Raw genomic sequence first — 17,583 nt, 5'->3', positions numbered from 1 at the left:
TAGTCGTAAAATGATGCCATTGCCATATCAATCATACTATCATATACTACTGTGGTATTATTCTAAATATTTTTTTTCGAATCTTGAAAGAACATCCTAAATCGGTTTGTTTGACCGTCTACTGATAAAAACGATCAATTGAAGTAGTTGATTGGAGTTGGAGTTCGGAAACCAGGAATCAGGATTGCCGGAATTGTATTGTTTGGCCATCTACTGATAATAACTACCGATGGAAGTAGTCTTGAGGCCAGTTTAGAAGTTTTTTTTCGTTTTTTTTGTTTCGCCGCCTTAATGAACGGTATATCATTTCTGACATACTTTACCCTATAATTCCGGAATCGGATGTCGGATCCAGATGAAATTCAGACATTTTATGAAGAACCATAAGTCCATTTATTTGAACTTAAGTTTGTAAAAATTGGTCACGCCATCTCTAAGAAAAGTAAGTAATTACAAATTTTAATTTTTACACTAATCACCCTATAATTCCGGAACCGGAAGTCGGATCCAGATAGAATTCGATCGTTTCGTGAAGGACTATAAAACCATTCATTTCAATCTAAGTTTGTCTAAGGGCTCGCCATCTCAGAGGATTTTCATTTTTTTTTTCATTTTTTGTACATTTTACTCCATAACTCCGGAAGTCAGATCCAAAAAAAAATAGTATGCTTTCATTTGAATCTAAGTTTGTTAAAATCGGTTTAGTCATCTCCGAAAAAAGTTGGTGCACTTTTCATAATTTTTTACACATTTCACCCCATAATTTCGGAACCGGAAGTCAGATCCAAATTTTGTATGGACAAGACCTTTCATTTGAATTTAAGTTTGTGAAAATCGATCAAGCCATCTTCGAGAAAAGTTTTTTCAAGAAGTATATACATCGTGTTCAGAAATTGACCGTGACCGTGAATACTTTTCTTTCATACCTGCATTTTCCAACCCCATCTCTGTAAACTATCTATCAGAACATGACATTTCGACAGCACTGAAAAACGTAGACGCCGCAAAAGGGCCTGGACCTGACAGTATACCACCAATATTGTTAAAAAATCTTAATTTACACTACCACTACAAATACTTTTTAACTTATCAACTAATAAATGTACTTTTCCTAAAGCATGGAAATCTTCTTCCTTGTACCAATATTTAAATCTGGTTCAAAAACCTACCATTCGGAACTACCGTGGAATAGCCATTATCTTTTACATTCCAAAACTATTTGAAAAAATTGTAAACGAAAAACTTTTCCACCAACTAAAGAGTGGCTTTTTCAGAGGCCGCTCAACTATCTCCTAGAATTTGTGACATTCACTTTGAACGCAATGGACACCGGCAACCGTGTAGAAACTATTTACACCAACTTTAGTAAAGGTTTCGACCGTACTGACACACCATTACTTCTATACGAACTACAAAAATATGGCAAAGAACATGGGATTCTGGAGTGGCTTGAATCATACCTTACGAATCGTATGCAATTAGTTCGTTGCCAAAACATAAACTATTATTAATGTAACTTCTGGCGTACCTCAGGGCTTTCACCTAGGGTCTCTTCTTTTCATTTTACATATAAACGACATTTACTTCATACTCTAAAATTTAAAAGTGCTTATATATGCAGACGACATGAAACTCTTCATGGAAATTATAAATATCAACGACGCTGTATTATTCCAGAACGAAATCAATCTATTCCACATTTGGTGCTGCAAAAGTCAATTCCAACTCAATGTAAAATAATGTAACTCAATAACTTTCAGTAGGAAAAACGAAACCCATTTTGTGGACATATTTTTAGGAAATCAAATAGTAGAAAAAAGTAAAATTGTGCGAGATTTAGGTGTAATCTTGGACTCCAAGCTAATATTTGTGGAACATTACAATACAATAATCAACCAAGCAAATTGAGGAACGGGTATAGCGTGTTGGGTAAGTCGACGCCTTTCACGCAGCCCACCTGGGTTCGATTCCCAACCCCCGCACATAGGATCAGGAGGTTTTTCTGGTCCGAAGAGGTGAATGACCTTAAGGTTAAAACACAGACTAACAGACAGGACACTCAAATTACATTTTTCAATCATTTTAACGGTCATTTCGAATATTTCTTTATTTGGGACAGTACTCACATGTGTCATGATGGCGCCACGTTACCCTATCAAAAACATCCTGTCTGTCATCTAGACTGTGTTTATTTTTTTCATTCACCAACAGAGTTGCCATTCCTACAGAATTACCTGTAACGTATTGATTTGTATACGTCCATGCGAATTTCATGCAGGATACAGATTTAATACATATTGCCTAAACTATATACATAATTGTGCTTACTTCTCATCCTCCAACGCAATACAAAATTGAACCCGATTTGTTACAATACTTACTTGCTTCTGGTCTGCCGCCACTTAATTTCGGGTGAAAACTACCAACACAATAAAAAATAGTCTAGATGAACAACGTTGAGTCAAATAAATGGTTACCTTCCAACATCGCGAAAAAGTTAAATATATTATCAACGTAATCCAATAATTTATTGTGACGATTCATTTTCGAATATTTTGATGAAATCAGGCATCCCTGCAAGCAGCTGATCGGTGTTGACAAACGAGGGGAAACCAACTAGTAAAAAAACTTTTACATAACACAAGGGGTGTACAGATAGTAAATAGTTCGCGCAGTACTATATAGGTGGAACTAGTGCATCACGAAAAATTATTTTTATAAGAATTTACTCATGCTGTCATGTCTGTTAGTCTGTGGTTAAAACCTCTATGATCAAAACAAAAAAACAAAGCAAATAGTATGCTGGGCTTTATCAAACGCTTCAGTTATAATTTTCAAAACCCATACCCGATCAGATGCACATAACTAAATAATAACACAAGTATGTATATCAACAGCTGATATGTATAACAATTGTGTTATTTTGAGATATTTAACAAATGAAAACTGTTGAAAGTAAAAACTTATAATAATATAACAACAAAATCAGTTATGATGTTTTATTTTCATTTGCAAGACTCATGACAACGTTCATTATTATAAAAAATGAGTTCTTTCGTTGCTTTATATCGAACAATAATGATCAGAATTTCAAAAAACTAAAAAAGAAATCAGCCCCATGGGGTTTTTCGAGCCATTGATGTGGAACAAGGCAACCAAAATTTCTAATGAACTACAATCAAATAGATCAATCAATCGTCACACATTTAAATTCGCAAATGCACGAGAGTCTGCTTAGATTGAACTTTATTAGGATCCAAAACCGAACACGCGAACCCAGAATATAGACTCTATTTGTCGTGATTTGTATTTGTTTTGTAGCCGACGCAATATATCTTAGTTCATAAGTTTGTGTTCAAGTTTTGTATGCAAGCAGTATTTTTTATAGCGTTTCTCTACCATCACTACCATTCTGCGATTTCGGTTGAAGCGATAAAAATTTTCTCATTATCAATCGATTTCATCTTATATAAATTAGAAATTTATCTTATGCATTCAAAATTTACCCAGGGGTAGTTGTCAATTTCTCAGGCGAAACGACATAACATGGAATTTCATCCGATCTTGCATGACACAAGCTCAGAGCATGCCAATTGAAGCTTCAAATCGTTTTATGGCACTTTTTGTCTTGCTGTCTAGCAACAACCTACCTCTAGCATGCTACGAGTGGAATTGAAACGTTAGCTATAATTTTGCTTATATTTATAGATTCGCGTGCTTCCAACAGCTTCGCTTTGGCATCGATTGACCAATCAGAGCGCTGCTTTCCCTTTGATATATCGCTTACTCCTTCAAAACCGTCGACTATGGCAGGGAAATCCGGTATGCTGGAGATTTTTTGCAGACAAAATAAAACACTGCTAGCTATTAATCAACATTTCAATGATATACAATTAAAAATACATGGCTATGAACATCCAAATCAATACGCAGAAATATTCCCAATCAAATGGTGACATAATATTAATTATTGATACAAGATTGACTGAGTTGTAATTGTTCAAAACCTGACCACATTTCTACGTGTATTTTTCTTGAGTTTCTAATTTGCACCCCTATATAGAAAACAAAAATGTGTTCCACATTTAAAATAAATGAATTTTTAAAAGTACTAGACCTTACCCGCATCTCAACTACCTTCGCTACGTGTTCCTTCGCGATCAGCACATGATTTGCATTGTCCGACTTGTTCAACTGCAGGGACTTTATGATTCTTCAAAACATATTCCAATAATAAAAGGCATGTCTATGTAGTTTATTTAGGACGTAGATTGTACTTTTTATTGAAACAGATTCTGATGTAAATGGCATCTACTGCTACCACTCCGTTATGATGGTTGTTCAATAAATATTTCGAAAAACACATTTCATATTGAAGGTACGCCTCTAAAACCGCACTAGCGCCACGCACTCTCTTTTACAGTTATATTGTTTTTTTTTATATCTTTCTGGATTCACGTTTATTCAAAGTCCACGTATTTCAATGCTTTTCTTTATGTTGTGTAAATACAGATCGAAAGATACTATTAACTTCCTAGAAATATTAGGAGGTAAGAAAAGATTGTATTGACGAAAGCTACATTTCAATAAAGATTGTTTAAGATGAAGTGAGAGGAAACCTCTCAGAAACGAAATTGAATTCAATGGGATTACTACAGATTACAGTTATAGATACAACGTGACATCACATCAACTGCTTAAACATTGGATATCACTAATTGAGACTACGCTCATGCCCTTATTTTATACTCCAAACGAAATGGTTAAAAGTATTCACTGCATCGCATTACATTTAATAGGTGAGAAAGAAAAAGCGCACGGTACCTGCTGTTTGTTGCTGATCCAGTAGCAAACCTACGTGACATTGCTGGTATTGTTTTATCCTTTAGCGTAAGCATGTCGACACTTTCACTACTAAGTGACACCGGAAGATACTCTATTGTCACAATTCCATAATGTATAATGAGATGCGATACTTAAGAATATTGCTATTATACTTGTATAATGGGTGCGTCTGCAGTTTTTTCGCAACTCTAAGATAGAACTTAAACGTTAATACGAATTGATGCACTAAAGCTGGTGAGGCTGCTGTTGCTGCTGCTACTGGGGTGTCGAAGTAAGCGATTATCCTGCAAGTATCCAAAGCAAAAAGAAAATATGGCGATGATAGAGATGGTAATTAATACGACTACAATCCGCAGCTTAACGGTAAACCTTGTTATTAGATGAATTGAAAATGTTTGTGCATTCGCGAGAATAAATTGATTTGTATAGAAGTACCTATCATTCAGCATTTAACGTGAGCACTTAAGTTTCAATTCAACCATGATTTATATATTAACGTTTAATACTAGGAAATAGTATGCGAACAAAAATGTTTCTTATTATTGCACAATAAATACCTTTTGACGCAGATAATGATTCTTTAAATGATTATGACCATGTCTTGCACAAACGTGAAAGTGCGATTCGTCGATTTTAAGCATGGTTTTCGTTTTCATTGGAAGATACACTTTTAACAGCTAGGCATGTATTCCTGATTAACTTAATTTATATCAAATACCTTATCATTTGAGGGACGGAAAACAGAGAAGAGCGCCTCCGGCTGGAGTTCAACAATATAGGGTTTTAGAAGATGCGGCAGCTCAACGGCGATTGGACGAAGTTATGGTAGAAAATTATACAGTTCATTTACCTCATTGTTTCGATATCGTAGTAATTCTACTTGAAAGAGCGGTTCGTATCAAACTCATGCAGCCATTACATCCTGAATGAAATGAACACGACATTGGTTTTAAGGTAAGATCATAATAGCAATTACCTCAGCGCATCGTGATCAATTCATTTGCGTCGCACTTGTGTGATTGTATCAGATGGCATATTTTGCGACAATCTTTTTTCCAGGGGGGAGGCTGATTCCAACATATACTGGCACAGGATTACAAATGCGAAAACTTTCAATGTTGATCAAGTAAACCCACCGCCTAGTCTTTTAGCAGCTTGGATAGCATTTTATCGAAATGGTGCCTTCTGGAGGAATAGGACATTGATTTGAATGAAATTTGATCGAAAAATGTTGTTCGGTCAATACCTGTTCAAGTTACCCGAATACCCTTGACCATGCGGTCAAGTCGTAGTTCTAAACCCTAACCCATAGTTTTGACATGATCGTTTTTGATCGACAATAATGCTAGCTCACATCTCTCAACTCGACTATTGACAAAATATCTCTTGCATAAAAATAGTATAACAAAACTGCATAAGTTTTGCAGAAAGCATTTAGGCTATTATATAACTGTTATCATTATATATAAAAATAATAATACTAAGTTGTGTACGAGACACGACCGACCATAATGATATTAAAAATACAATTCAGAAACTCTCTCATCAAACAGATTTAAATTTGAACAATAAGCAAATAATTGTGGAACACTTACGGTACTAATATTTAATCGTCAACTGCGTTCAAGAAGTGTTTGTAATAATATTCTTTGTATCTTTTTGCAAGCTTCGGCTTCCGTTCGTAAATAGAGATTTCTTTTCAAGACCAGCGCAATCGCAACCTAATCTAATGTTCATAGATAAATAATATAATTCCATCTTCAAATTAACATAACACTAGCAATCCAATTGCTCACCGGTGAATCTAAATTAATAGCGAATTGCAATGCAGTGACACCCACACAAACGAGCACATATTTGGAATACAGTGCCGCACTGCTCACATATTAAATATGACAAGCCCATCAACAAATTACCGAGATACAAGCGCTTCAAATTAGGTTCAAAAAATCTATCGCCGAAAGTTCTGAATTGGCCTGCCAGTTCCCGTAGAATCAACAGAATCAATATACTCAACACGAAGTGCAGCAGATGGAATAAAATGACATTCACACACCTCAAAAAGCAAACATCCGGAGTGCGACAAGCTACCAGCTTCGTTCGCGGCTAACTGCCGATTAAAGTTTAAAATTGTAAGATTGCATATATTTATACGGAATTCTAGGTGCAGACGAGTTCGAGCCCCGACCTGGAAGGGTTCTTAGTGTCAGTAGGATCCATAGTACTAGCCATGCAATGATTCTGTACACTAAGAATCGGCTGCGAAGTCTGTTGAAACAGAAAGGCCAAATTCCACAAAAGGAATGTAATGCCAAGACTTTGCTTAGGTGCAGACGAACGATCGAAACCGTCGGCGGTGCAGGAAAAATCAATAGCATGACATCATTTGCCTTGCTGTGATTGGTTAGTGAAAACAGGTCGATTCAAACCAGTGTTTTAATAGTATGCTATTGAAATACTTAAACAACGTTGCCATACATGTTTAAGTTAAATGTTTCCGAATCGATTTGTAGTTAAATTATATAAATCCATCCACAGAACACTCAGTTATTAGCGTTTAAAATTATGACGAAAAATCTAACACGGCCAGTTTTCTAATTTTTAATTGACATCCGGCCACGTATAGTGAAGAGTAAGGCAGTTTTAATGTCAAAAAAGTCCAAAATATGCTGTTAACATCCAATTTTGAAGGGAAATTTCAAAGGATCCAGTGCTCGTTATTGAGTCCAGTGAGAGTTCATCATAACAGAGAACGAAGTTGGCAGTGAAATTTATACAAAAAAATTAATGTTGCCAGGTCTCATAAGTCGACATAAAAAAAACGCATCTTCATCATGTTGCTGCAGTATTTGATGATTTCTTTCCAAACCATGTGTCTACTAACCGTAATTTAGAAAGGATTTTTAAATTGGATCAATACCATTTTTTCTAATGTCCGAGAATAGTAAGTAAAGTATTCAGAATAAATGGTATTCGATTGTTAAACAGTACTGGTGCTCGAGATGATGATGGTTTCGGTTTGAAAAATGTTCGTCGACTAAAAAATTAACCTAACCCAATTTTTACACATTTCTGCAAATTTTCAGTTTTAGAATCATTTTCTCACCCTCCCAGGGTTGAGCTCCGATCTATTTGTATTTTTGAGAAAAAAAAAACTGGAAAAATCGTTGCAAATCACTATTGGTACAATGACGCTAAAATGAAATATAGAAGCGCTGCTTGTTTAAAGATGATACTGTCAGCAAGAGCTGTCAAATTGGTGGAAAACATTTTAATGACTTATAAAAACGGGTAAACTTATTTGAAAAAAGATTGCAGAAGTGGAGGAAACAAAATTTACTCTGAGATGGTAATGTTGATTTTAATTTATTGTGCGAAAACTAACGTTTATTTAGAATGGAGTGCTTGGTTTAATGCCATTTTTCAAATGCCCGAAAATAATAAATAAAGTATCCAAAATAAATGGCACTCGATCGCCTAACATTCTAGTTCACGAGAAATCAACATTAGATTGGTTTCGCTTTGAAAAATGTTGGTCCGAAAAAAAAATTAACTCAATTTCACAGATTTTCCATGTTTAATCGTAGTTTACCCTTAAAAAAAAGTAGTAGTAATCGCTTTGAAACCGATCTTCTTCTACTGCGAGTTCCCTTTTATTGCTGATATCTATTTGTACTATTGAATAAACGAAAAAATCGTTCCAAATCAATACGGCTGATATAAACCTCCCTTTTCTTGGTTTAATTTTTCATTTGCAGAAGTCGCCACCGGTAATTCAGTTTTGCGACAATGTGCCAACACACCCAACAAAAGGGCTACCTCGCACATACCAGCGTTGAAAAAGGTGTCCAGGAACAGTCGAAGTCGATTTGCGCAATTAAACATTCCAATTCTGATACGACTATGTCCAAACTATGTTGCAATAAGAGTACGAAAAAATTTTGTAAGTTACGCTGGAGCAAACATGGTGACAGTAATGTTTCGTCATAAAATAATTAGTTAACATATGACTCAATAAGTCGTGTTACTGAAACACAGATGGCGCTACCAATATCAAATGCATATGACGCTTATGAATTACCAACTTTCAAGAGACTATGTTAGAAATTTCATGACATTTCGATTAGTCATAAAAAAGTAACAGCCATTTAAGTGAAGCTTATTTTTAAAACAATGAATGCAAAACAATGTCTTGTGTTGATCTGTCTCCACCATCTTCATCGAAACTAACAAGATCTTTTTGCTGTCAATAACTTTTTTGCTCCCTCTTGTCGGTCTTAGTCATTCACTTCTCATACCCGCTTTTTCCACAACATTTACTTCTATAAGTTTCTGTCATTCCCTTCCGTAACATCACCATCATCGCCCACGGAAGGCGGGCCATCCGCCGGGTCTTCGAAGCACGGAGGTGTTTCTCTCGGATTCCCAAAAACAAGAGGATATGGCCACCATCGAAGCACGCATGTCATCTGGACAATCCCCCATGTAAAATTCAATACACTAGCAACTATCGACCAACAATATAAGACTGGATCTCCCAGATTTTCAACCAACAACTATATAATTCACGAAATTATACTAGTCTTAAGTACTGTTAAGAAATGCCCTCGGCATTTAAGAGCTAAGTTAGTCTGCCTTATTAAATATATCGTTAAATAAAAAAATCATGGGTTAATTTTTCATTGCTTCTTGATGAAAAAGCTGGTGAGTAATGTCAGAAACATAACTGGTTGACATGAATACGAATAAAACTGACATGATAATTTTTTCTCTACTGTTAATAACTCATCAATTTTTTTTTTGTGTAGAATGACACCTACAACTGACATTTAGCTATCAATATTAGATAGTTACCGATCATTTGTAAAATAACGCAGAAAATTTTGGCCCATTTGAAATACTCACGGCGAATTGGACTATTCTATACACTGAGGCCTTTTTTACGCGGTTTCTATGCGACTTTTAAGTTTCTTTTAACGCGGTACGATCCGCCGCGTAAAAAGAAACCTAAGTGCAATACTTCTACTAAGATAGTCTTATCAAGTTCACAAAAATGTCTTTAAGAATTTCAATGGTCACGTATTAAGATAATCATTTCGTAATAATTTTTTTTATTTGTAATTCAGTTCAGATTTTTTTACATTTCATGATCCCACTTTTAAAAAAACATTTCGAAGATATTTTCAGTATGAACCAATCCATACTAAAAACTAATCCCATCACATATATTTGGGTTTTAACGACTTAATTTTCGCCTCAATCGACATAAAAATGATTTCCCTTTCGTTGTGATATATTCTTGATCCAAGACGGTTCTCCAAAAAATCCTCTCCGAAGCTAATTTTAACAATTGGTTTCAAAGCTGGAATAACAAAATTGGCGAGATTAATTCATTTATTAATTTTCCCGATCCGAAAATATTCCTTCCTCGTTCGCATTTTTTGTAACGACGAAATCATAAGACAAAATTATGACATGTCATCTTTTTACGTTCAGAGTGTGGAGTGGATATAACCAATTTGCTGGACAAATCCCGAACTAATTGATGCTATTTCTATTTATGCTGTCCACGTGAACTGGAATTATATTTTGATTTGGGATTGGATTTCGAACTGGCGGTGCTTAGGTAGCTCAAAAATGTCAAATCAATAAATTCTTTCTTTCCTCAATAAATTGCAATAGTTATGTCATACATAATATTGTTTCAATGAAATTTTTATGGCTGTCATGGTAAAATAATATGATGTTGGTACGAAGAACGTAAGATTATTATGAAATTCGAGAAGTTGTTGGTTGATATTCATAGTTTGTTTTTGCCATTTATAGTTCAAAACTAAGGTATAAAAGAGCAAAGCTTGTAATAAAAAATCTAAGTTATTCTCAGTGTGCCACCCGATCTACACGCAGAGAAATAGAACATGTTCAAATTAACAAAGCAGTTAGTACATTTTTAGATTTGATTTATGTTGATTGCTAGCTAGAGAGTATGATTGTTTTGTACCAATTTCTCTCTTCAACATCCACAATGATCTCTGTTTGATTTGAATCGAAATTTGGGACAACCGAAAACGAAAAAAATATTTCTTTCGGCTGATTTTATTGTTGAAATAAACTAACTATTTATTACATATCAAGAAAAAATGAATTGATGTTATCGGCAATGTCAATGTTGATTCAATCCTGCTATACCTTCATATCAAGAAAAAAAATTGGTTAAATTGATCTACGATCTTATTTGTATCATGATACAACTCAGTTTACTGTTTAAATGAACCATATAAGTGTAATTTCTTATAAATCAGAGAAATTTTTCCAGAATTTTTTTTCTGAGTGTAGTTTTCATGGAATCAAAGTTATTTATTAGGGTGCCAATAAAAAATGTCATCTCTTACTTCGTAAAACGGTAGTGCTAAAAAGAATAAGCACCTCAAAAGAAACCTATGTAAAATTTGAAATTTGATGGCAAATGTCTTAGAATCAAATTGGTTTGCAAATTGAATTGCAACGAATATTAACAATAGATTATCGCCCTCTGTGCTATTCTCGAACATTCGTATGTCGGGTAGAATTCACAGCGCAACCCAAGCAAGGAGAGCTGCTTCGTTCGTTCATTAGTTCGTGAATATGTGCACCAGCTGATAACTATGCTTCATGAGGTTACCATTCAATGAATGGTTGATATATTGAAGATGACTATGAGAATACTAGATTCATAACTTTAAGTTCCGATGAATATTAATTTAAAGCGCATTGATTTTAGTGTTTCTAGGATATACACACAATGTAAAGTCCTAAGAAACAAATAGATCGCTTTTAAAATGGATTCAAAAGCAAAATTTATTCTATACATGTTAAAAACAGTTTTGAAATGTGATCAAATTTGGTCTAAGAATGATTTCTGTAAACATACACTGAAAAAACACACCGTAAACATTGCCTATATGACCTTGCTTCGCGTCTTGTAACACGCCATGAAGCAAAGTTTTTCATCTTCGTACGATATTAACGAGAGCGAAACCGTTCATTTCATTGCATTAGGTTTTTTACCGTCACTGCTAACCTCAATCGGATGAACACTTTTTGACAGTCCAGCAGTACTGTTTGTAAACAGAAATTTCTTTTGTTTGTTTATTGACAAATTGGATCAGACCATTTACGGTCCGTATAGCCTAAATAAAGTTTTAAAACATTGGTTCACGATTGAATGCGGTTCGTTTTTAATATTTATTAAATAAAAGTGACTAGTTGCAAAGTGTAAAAATGATTGTTTTAGATGTGCTCTTCGATTTTTGTTTAAGCTTGTTTGTAAACAGTACCGCTGAACTGTCAAGGATGAATACTTGTTCATTTGTGTCGTCACGATAAAAAACCTAATTGCCATATAATGCTTTATTCATGTGTTAACTGAGACTGAGAGCAATTTACCAAGCAAGAGAACTGGTCTGCTAGTAACATTGAATTTTTTATCGTGACGTCACGGATGAACAAAAATTCATCCTTGACAGTTCAGCGGTACTGTTTACAAACAAGCTTAAACAAAAATCGAAGAACACATTTCAACCTATCATCTTTACACTTTGCAACTAGTCACTTTTATTTAATAAATCTCAAAAACAAACCGTATCAAATCGTGAGCAAATGTTTTAATATTTTATTTAGGCGATATGGACCGTGAATGCTCTCATCCAATTTGTCAATAGACAAACAAAAAAATATCTGTTTACAAACAGTACTGCTGAATTGTCAAAATGTGTTCATCCGTCAGCAATTTCAAGCAAAGTGTCTCATAGTCAGCAATTTCAAGCAAAGTGTTCACAGCTGATGTTTTTTTGTTGCTTCGCTCGTTTGAAGATTCACAATACAAGCCCTGCTTAGAAATGCACAAAACGTCGATATGTGGTTGTTATCTCGAAGAAAAAGTCTTCGACGAACATTTAACTGAAAATTCAGGGATTTCCGGAATCGAGTGTTGTTATCGGGATAACATTAGATCTCGACGTTTCATGCATTTCTAAGACGAAACAAGAAAACTGCATAGCTTTCAAAATTAGCATAAAAAGTCGCATAAACAACCGTGTTTAAAGAGACGAGTGTACTACAATACTCTTCAAGCTTCAAGAAGAGAAAGAGATATTCTATCGGATATGAGATTTTTTTTATACTATTGGAAAAGTTTCCCATTCCATGACTCTCGTCGCCGAAAACAGTTGATGGTAGAAATTGGATGATTCGTTGTGCTGGCGTACAGTCTCGCCAACCTGGTAGAGACGTTTGTTTATATTTTTTCCACAATTCTGTTTGGTAGAGAGAAAGGTAATTTTCTGGTATAAGTATTTAATAATACCTAACAACATGCGATCAAATTTCTTTCATTCGAATATCCTATCCATAGAGCCAACATAAAGAACAAGGTATTTTGTATTTTGTTATAAATACCTAGTACAGCGTCTACGATGACACATGAAGACCATTGGTTCCCTACCAAATATTGAAGTCGCAGTTTGCATAAACTTGGTTTGTGACTTAAAAAAAACCTTCGATATACCTAATATACCTCTTTAACAGAATCCATTCTCCCTTTTTTGATCTAAGCTGTTGGAGCTGCAACTTGTTCATGCCGATAGTGCACGGTCAAAAAACTATAAGTTCATGGATGAAATTCGACTGGAATAGCTGATTAAGACACAGTAAATACCTTTCTAATTTTTTTCGTCAGATCGATCGGAAAACCGTTGCCAAGGCTCACACAACTGTAAAACACTCAAACGGTCTATATTTATGTTCAAGTCTTTCTGGATTCAATGACTAAACTAAAATAGTATACCTTATACGAGTTGTTTCAACACAACACGGCGCTCTTGGAACCGCGAATCGAACCAAAAAATCATAGCTCATCACATTGCATCGATCACAATATTTTAGCCTGCAACGTTAGTTCTAGAACAGTTTGATTTCAGCCTACGGTGACACTAACCTGATGGGTATAGTGATCTCCAAAGTAAAAGTATTTCATCGCTATCTAACCAACTGACATGTATCGAGCGGAGTTTGAACATGACCGTTCAGTTTATCTCAGTTGATTTTAACCTTAGTTTTGATATAAGCACGATATGAAATTCAAAACACATTTGGAATGGAAAAAAATGAAAAAAATCGATTAGAAATATGAAATTACACAATCCGACTTACCTCGAAAGCAGTTGAATTAATAATATTGGTCTAGTATTTTATTTTGTGTAGCTTGGGATACCTCTATTGAAAAGTTGTTATATAGCGAGAACAATCAAAGCACTGTAGTTTACGTTCACTACAATAAAAATTGTTCTGATGATCCGTACATTCGAACTGCTCCATTGATGGTTTAATGGCTGCGGCTTCTGCTACGATGGCGCTCGGCTGTGAAAGTAAGAATCTCTCAGTTTCATTCAGCTCTGTGCAAAGAATGAATACTCACATCGTCGGTGATGACGATCGCCGTAGCTTCGATGATCACGCTCGCGCTTTTCGTAGCGCTCAAAATCTCGCTCACGGTAGTCCCGGCGCTCGCGACGTCTATCATCACGTTTGTGGCGATACTCTTCGTATTCTCTACAGAAGAAGAAACAGTGCATTTTGAAGGCAATCTACATAAATTGAAAGAAATGTTCTTTCTACAAACGCATATATCTTGCTAACTGTTATGCAGAATGTACCACTTTCTGGTATATTATAATTAATGAATATTTCAAAAAAAAGGTCCAATGACTAATGATCAGAATCTATGTCAACTTGTAAACACAACAAAGTCATTGACAAAAATACGGCTAGTTTAAATGGGTGCAATCGGAGGTCGTATCATATAAGACAAAATAATAAGCTATTTCAAAGATAATGTATTCGTCTGCGTAGGACCTACAGGTTAAATAAACGCATATGAAATTAACAACGGTAATTTTCCCCTCGATCAACTCAAATGGTTCTCATCATTAAGCTTTTTTTACAGAATTGGTAGATTTATATTTGTGATCGACTTACAAAAGCAATATAAATCTACCAATATAAAGCAAAAAGACATTTGAGTTGATCGGGGGGGAAACTGCCGTTGTTAATTTCATATGCGTTTATTTAACCTCTAGGTCTTACGCAGACGAATAAATTATCTTTGAAATAGCTTATTACTTTGTGTAATTGTGCTTTGTTCGAATGTTCTAAATTAAGTGTTATGCTTTAATGGTGAAAAACTACACAAGTAGAGTGCTGATGGACAATTAAAACTATCGTTGAGGTTTCACGGTAGGAATATGCTCAAAAAAGTAAATATACGTATGCGTCATTATGCGCAACACCATTGAAACCCGTCATAAAAAAATATTTGTCTGGAATCGTAAACTAGACAAAACCGTGAAACAATTGCTTGCTAGTTACCTTGGCGCACGTTCAGTACGTTCCTCACGACGTCTATCGCGCCTATCGACACGTACTTCTTCCCGGCGTCGTTCCTCTGGTCTTGCTGCGTTCTTTCGTCTAGTTTCCATCATTTCCTCTACAGCTTTCCGTAGCTTGGAATAACTAAAGACATATGTTTTCACTACCACTATCAGTATGCAACTGCAAATTGTTACTTCACTTACCCCAAATGCTGCTTTCCTGTGAGATGATCGTCAATACGTTGCTGTGCATCGCCAACAATAAGAAATGCCCCACAAACCTCGCAAACTTCCATTTGTTTCTCTTGGGCAGCTGCAATTTCCGCTGTCACTGACCAACCGTTTGATTCGTGCTGCTTAACTAATGCATCCTTTTCCTCCTTTAGTTGATCGCACATTTGCATTAAACCCTAGAAACACAAGATAGTATCTAGTATATTTCCACGACAAATTGGAAACTCAATGTACTACACACCTGAGCCTGTTCGACGTCTCCTCGGATACCGGCTTCTTCTGCTTCGCGCATTAGTTTATTGATTTTCTCGTTCATCGTATTTATCTGCTCCTGCTGCTTCGAGACGGGCCGTCCCTCCAACTTGCTATTCATCAAAAGAAGTCTTTGCTTACCTTTTACTATCTTTCGGTCCACCTCGTTGATCATGTTAGTGCAAAAGCGCAGGAAGTCATCCTCATACTGAATCTTTTTGCGACTTGGTTTGGCATTCTCGTACAGCTTTTTTGCTTCCTCGTCATGAAGTTTACCACACTGACCCAAGTCAGCACGTGTATTCACGAACAAATCGTGTGGACAAAATTTCACGATGAAGTAAGCACAGAACTAAAAACGAAATTCAATTACCAAATATTTTATTTATTTACACAAAGGCTGCCTTGATAAATTACGTCATCGTTCCACACATTTTTTTTTAATTCTGCTAAAAAATCTATACTCACCTCATCATCTTCCCAATTTAGTTCTTTACTTTTTGCTGATGGATCCAAATTTCTGTTCCGTCCCATCAGCTCATCGAGCAGTTGTCTCGCCACATCCACCATGATTAAAATAATTACTATCTCTAGTTTTCGCTCAACTTAGTTCTATGTATTGTTATGGCTTCGTTCTCGTCAAAAGTTACGAACCAATCATTGATGACTCATACAGAGTAGATTCAATGAAAAATATCACGAAATATTCACGATTTTCCAACGACGTAAAATTCAATAAGGATATACAATTTCAATTTACTTTAATGAAGATTTTTTTCTGAAAAACCTCAATGCGTTCCTCTTTCTTTGTAGGGAAGCCGTCAGAATTATTTCTTAAATAAAATAAAGCCACAGTTGATATGCACGGCAAAAATAGATTGTCCAAAACCAGAAAGATGGACTGCACGCTTACCCAGTTTAAATGCGATAAACTTACACCGATAAAAATAGGTACGATCGATTCGATTTCATATTAGGTTTTTTACCATTTACGGTGCATATCGCCTAAATAGAGTTTTAAAATATTTGTTCACAATTGGATACGGCTTGTTTAAGGTTTATTCAATAAAAGTGACTAGCTGCAAAGTGTAAAGATGATGATTGTTTGAAATGTGTTCTTCAATTTTTGTTTAAGCTTGTTTGTAAACAGTACCACTGAACTGTCATGGATGAATGCTTGTTCATTTGTGACGTCACGATAAAAAATCTAACATGGAAGTCGAAATGACTTCTTTTTACTTAATTTTGAGTTCTTTTGAATCTTTTCTTTCCTTCGCTCCTTCAATTGTTGTCATAATACAAAGATTATAACCACCCAATAGCGAAAGTTTCGTTCAATAAGCTAAAATTAAGTAAACCGTATCAACGCTAAAATTAAGTAAACCGTATGTCCCGGGTTGGCGGTTCAATGCATAGGGCGCTGGTCTTACAAACCAGTTGTCGTATGTTCGAGCCCCGACCTGGAAGGATTCGTAGTGTCAGTAGAATCGTAGCACTAGCCATGCACTGGTTCTGTACACTCTGAGTCGGCTGCGAAGTCTGTTGAAACAGAAGGTCAAGTTCCACTACAGGAATGTAATACCAAGGCTTTACTTGTATCAACGTGGAATTGAATCAATTCGCTTCAACTGTAATTCATCTTTGATTATTTCTTTGCACGTTTCCTACCTAGAGCCACTTTACCTAAAATTAGGTTATTGAACGGAACCCCCAAATTGGGTGGAATGTACTTAAAATTAGGTTGTATTGCGTTTCCGTGCAGAGAACGACACAGAAATCAATCTGGGTGCACGCTCCGAACCTGATATATCGGAGATAAGTGGATCAGTAAGCTGAGGAACAATAA

At 35.5% G+C, this 17,583-nt stretch overlaps 1 protein-coding gene across 5 annotated transcripts; it reads right to left on the bottom strand.

Annotated features, from left to right (window-relative positions):
• Positions 1-4,247: 4,247 nt before the first annotated feature.
• Positions 4,248-16,579, bottom strand: LOC131433888 (luc7-like protein 3). Of its 5 annotated transcripts, XR_009230301.1 has the most exons (8): positions 16,206-16,579; positions 15,727-16,089; positions 15,456-15,661; positions 15,250-15,393; positions 14,300-14,468; positions 14,035-14,241; positions 13,820-13,932; positions 4,248-13,768 (listed from the first exon to the last, which is right to left on the bottom strand). XR_009230301.1 is itself a non-coding variant. In XM_058600496.1 (6 exons), the coding sequence occupies exons 1-6, from the start codon at positions 16,305-16,307 to the stop codon at positions 14,207-14,209; spliced, it is 984 nt and encodes a 327-aa protein (XP_058456479.1). In that variant the 5' UTR covers positions 16,308-16,577; the 3' UTR covers positions 14,071-14,206. The 5 variants fall into 5 exon arrangements, 1 of the variants encoding a protein (XP_058456479.1); XR_009230299.1 differs by having other exon boundaries at positions 4,248-13,932; XR_009230302.1 differs by lacking the exon at positions 13,820-13,932 and having other exon boundaries at positions 4,248-10,207.
• Between the last annotated feature and the right edge of the window lie 1,004 nt (positions 16,580-17,583).

The sequence above is a fragment of the Malaya genurostris genome, chromosome 3 (assembly GCF_030247185.1).
Source record: "Malaya genurostris strain Urasoe2022 chromosome 3, Malgen_1.1, whole genome shotgun sequence".
In the NCBI taxonomy this organism is placed as follows: Eukaryota; Metazoa; Arthropoda; class Insecta; order Diptera; family Culicidae; genus Malaya; species Malaya genurostris.
Note: the sequence above shows the minus strand (reverse complement) of the source record. Positions and strands in the feature narration are given on the sequence as shown.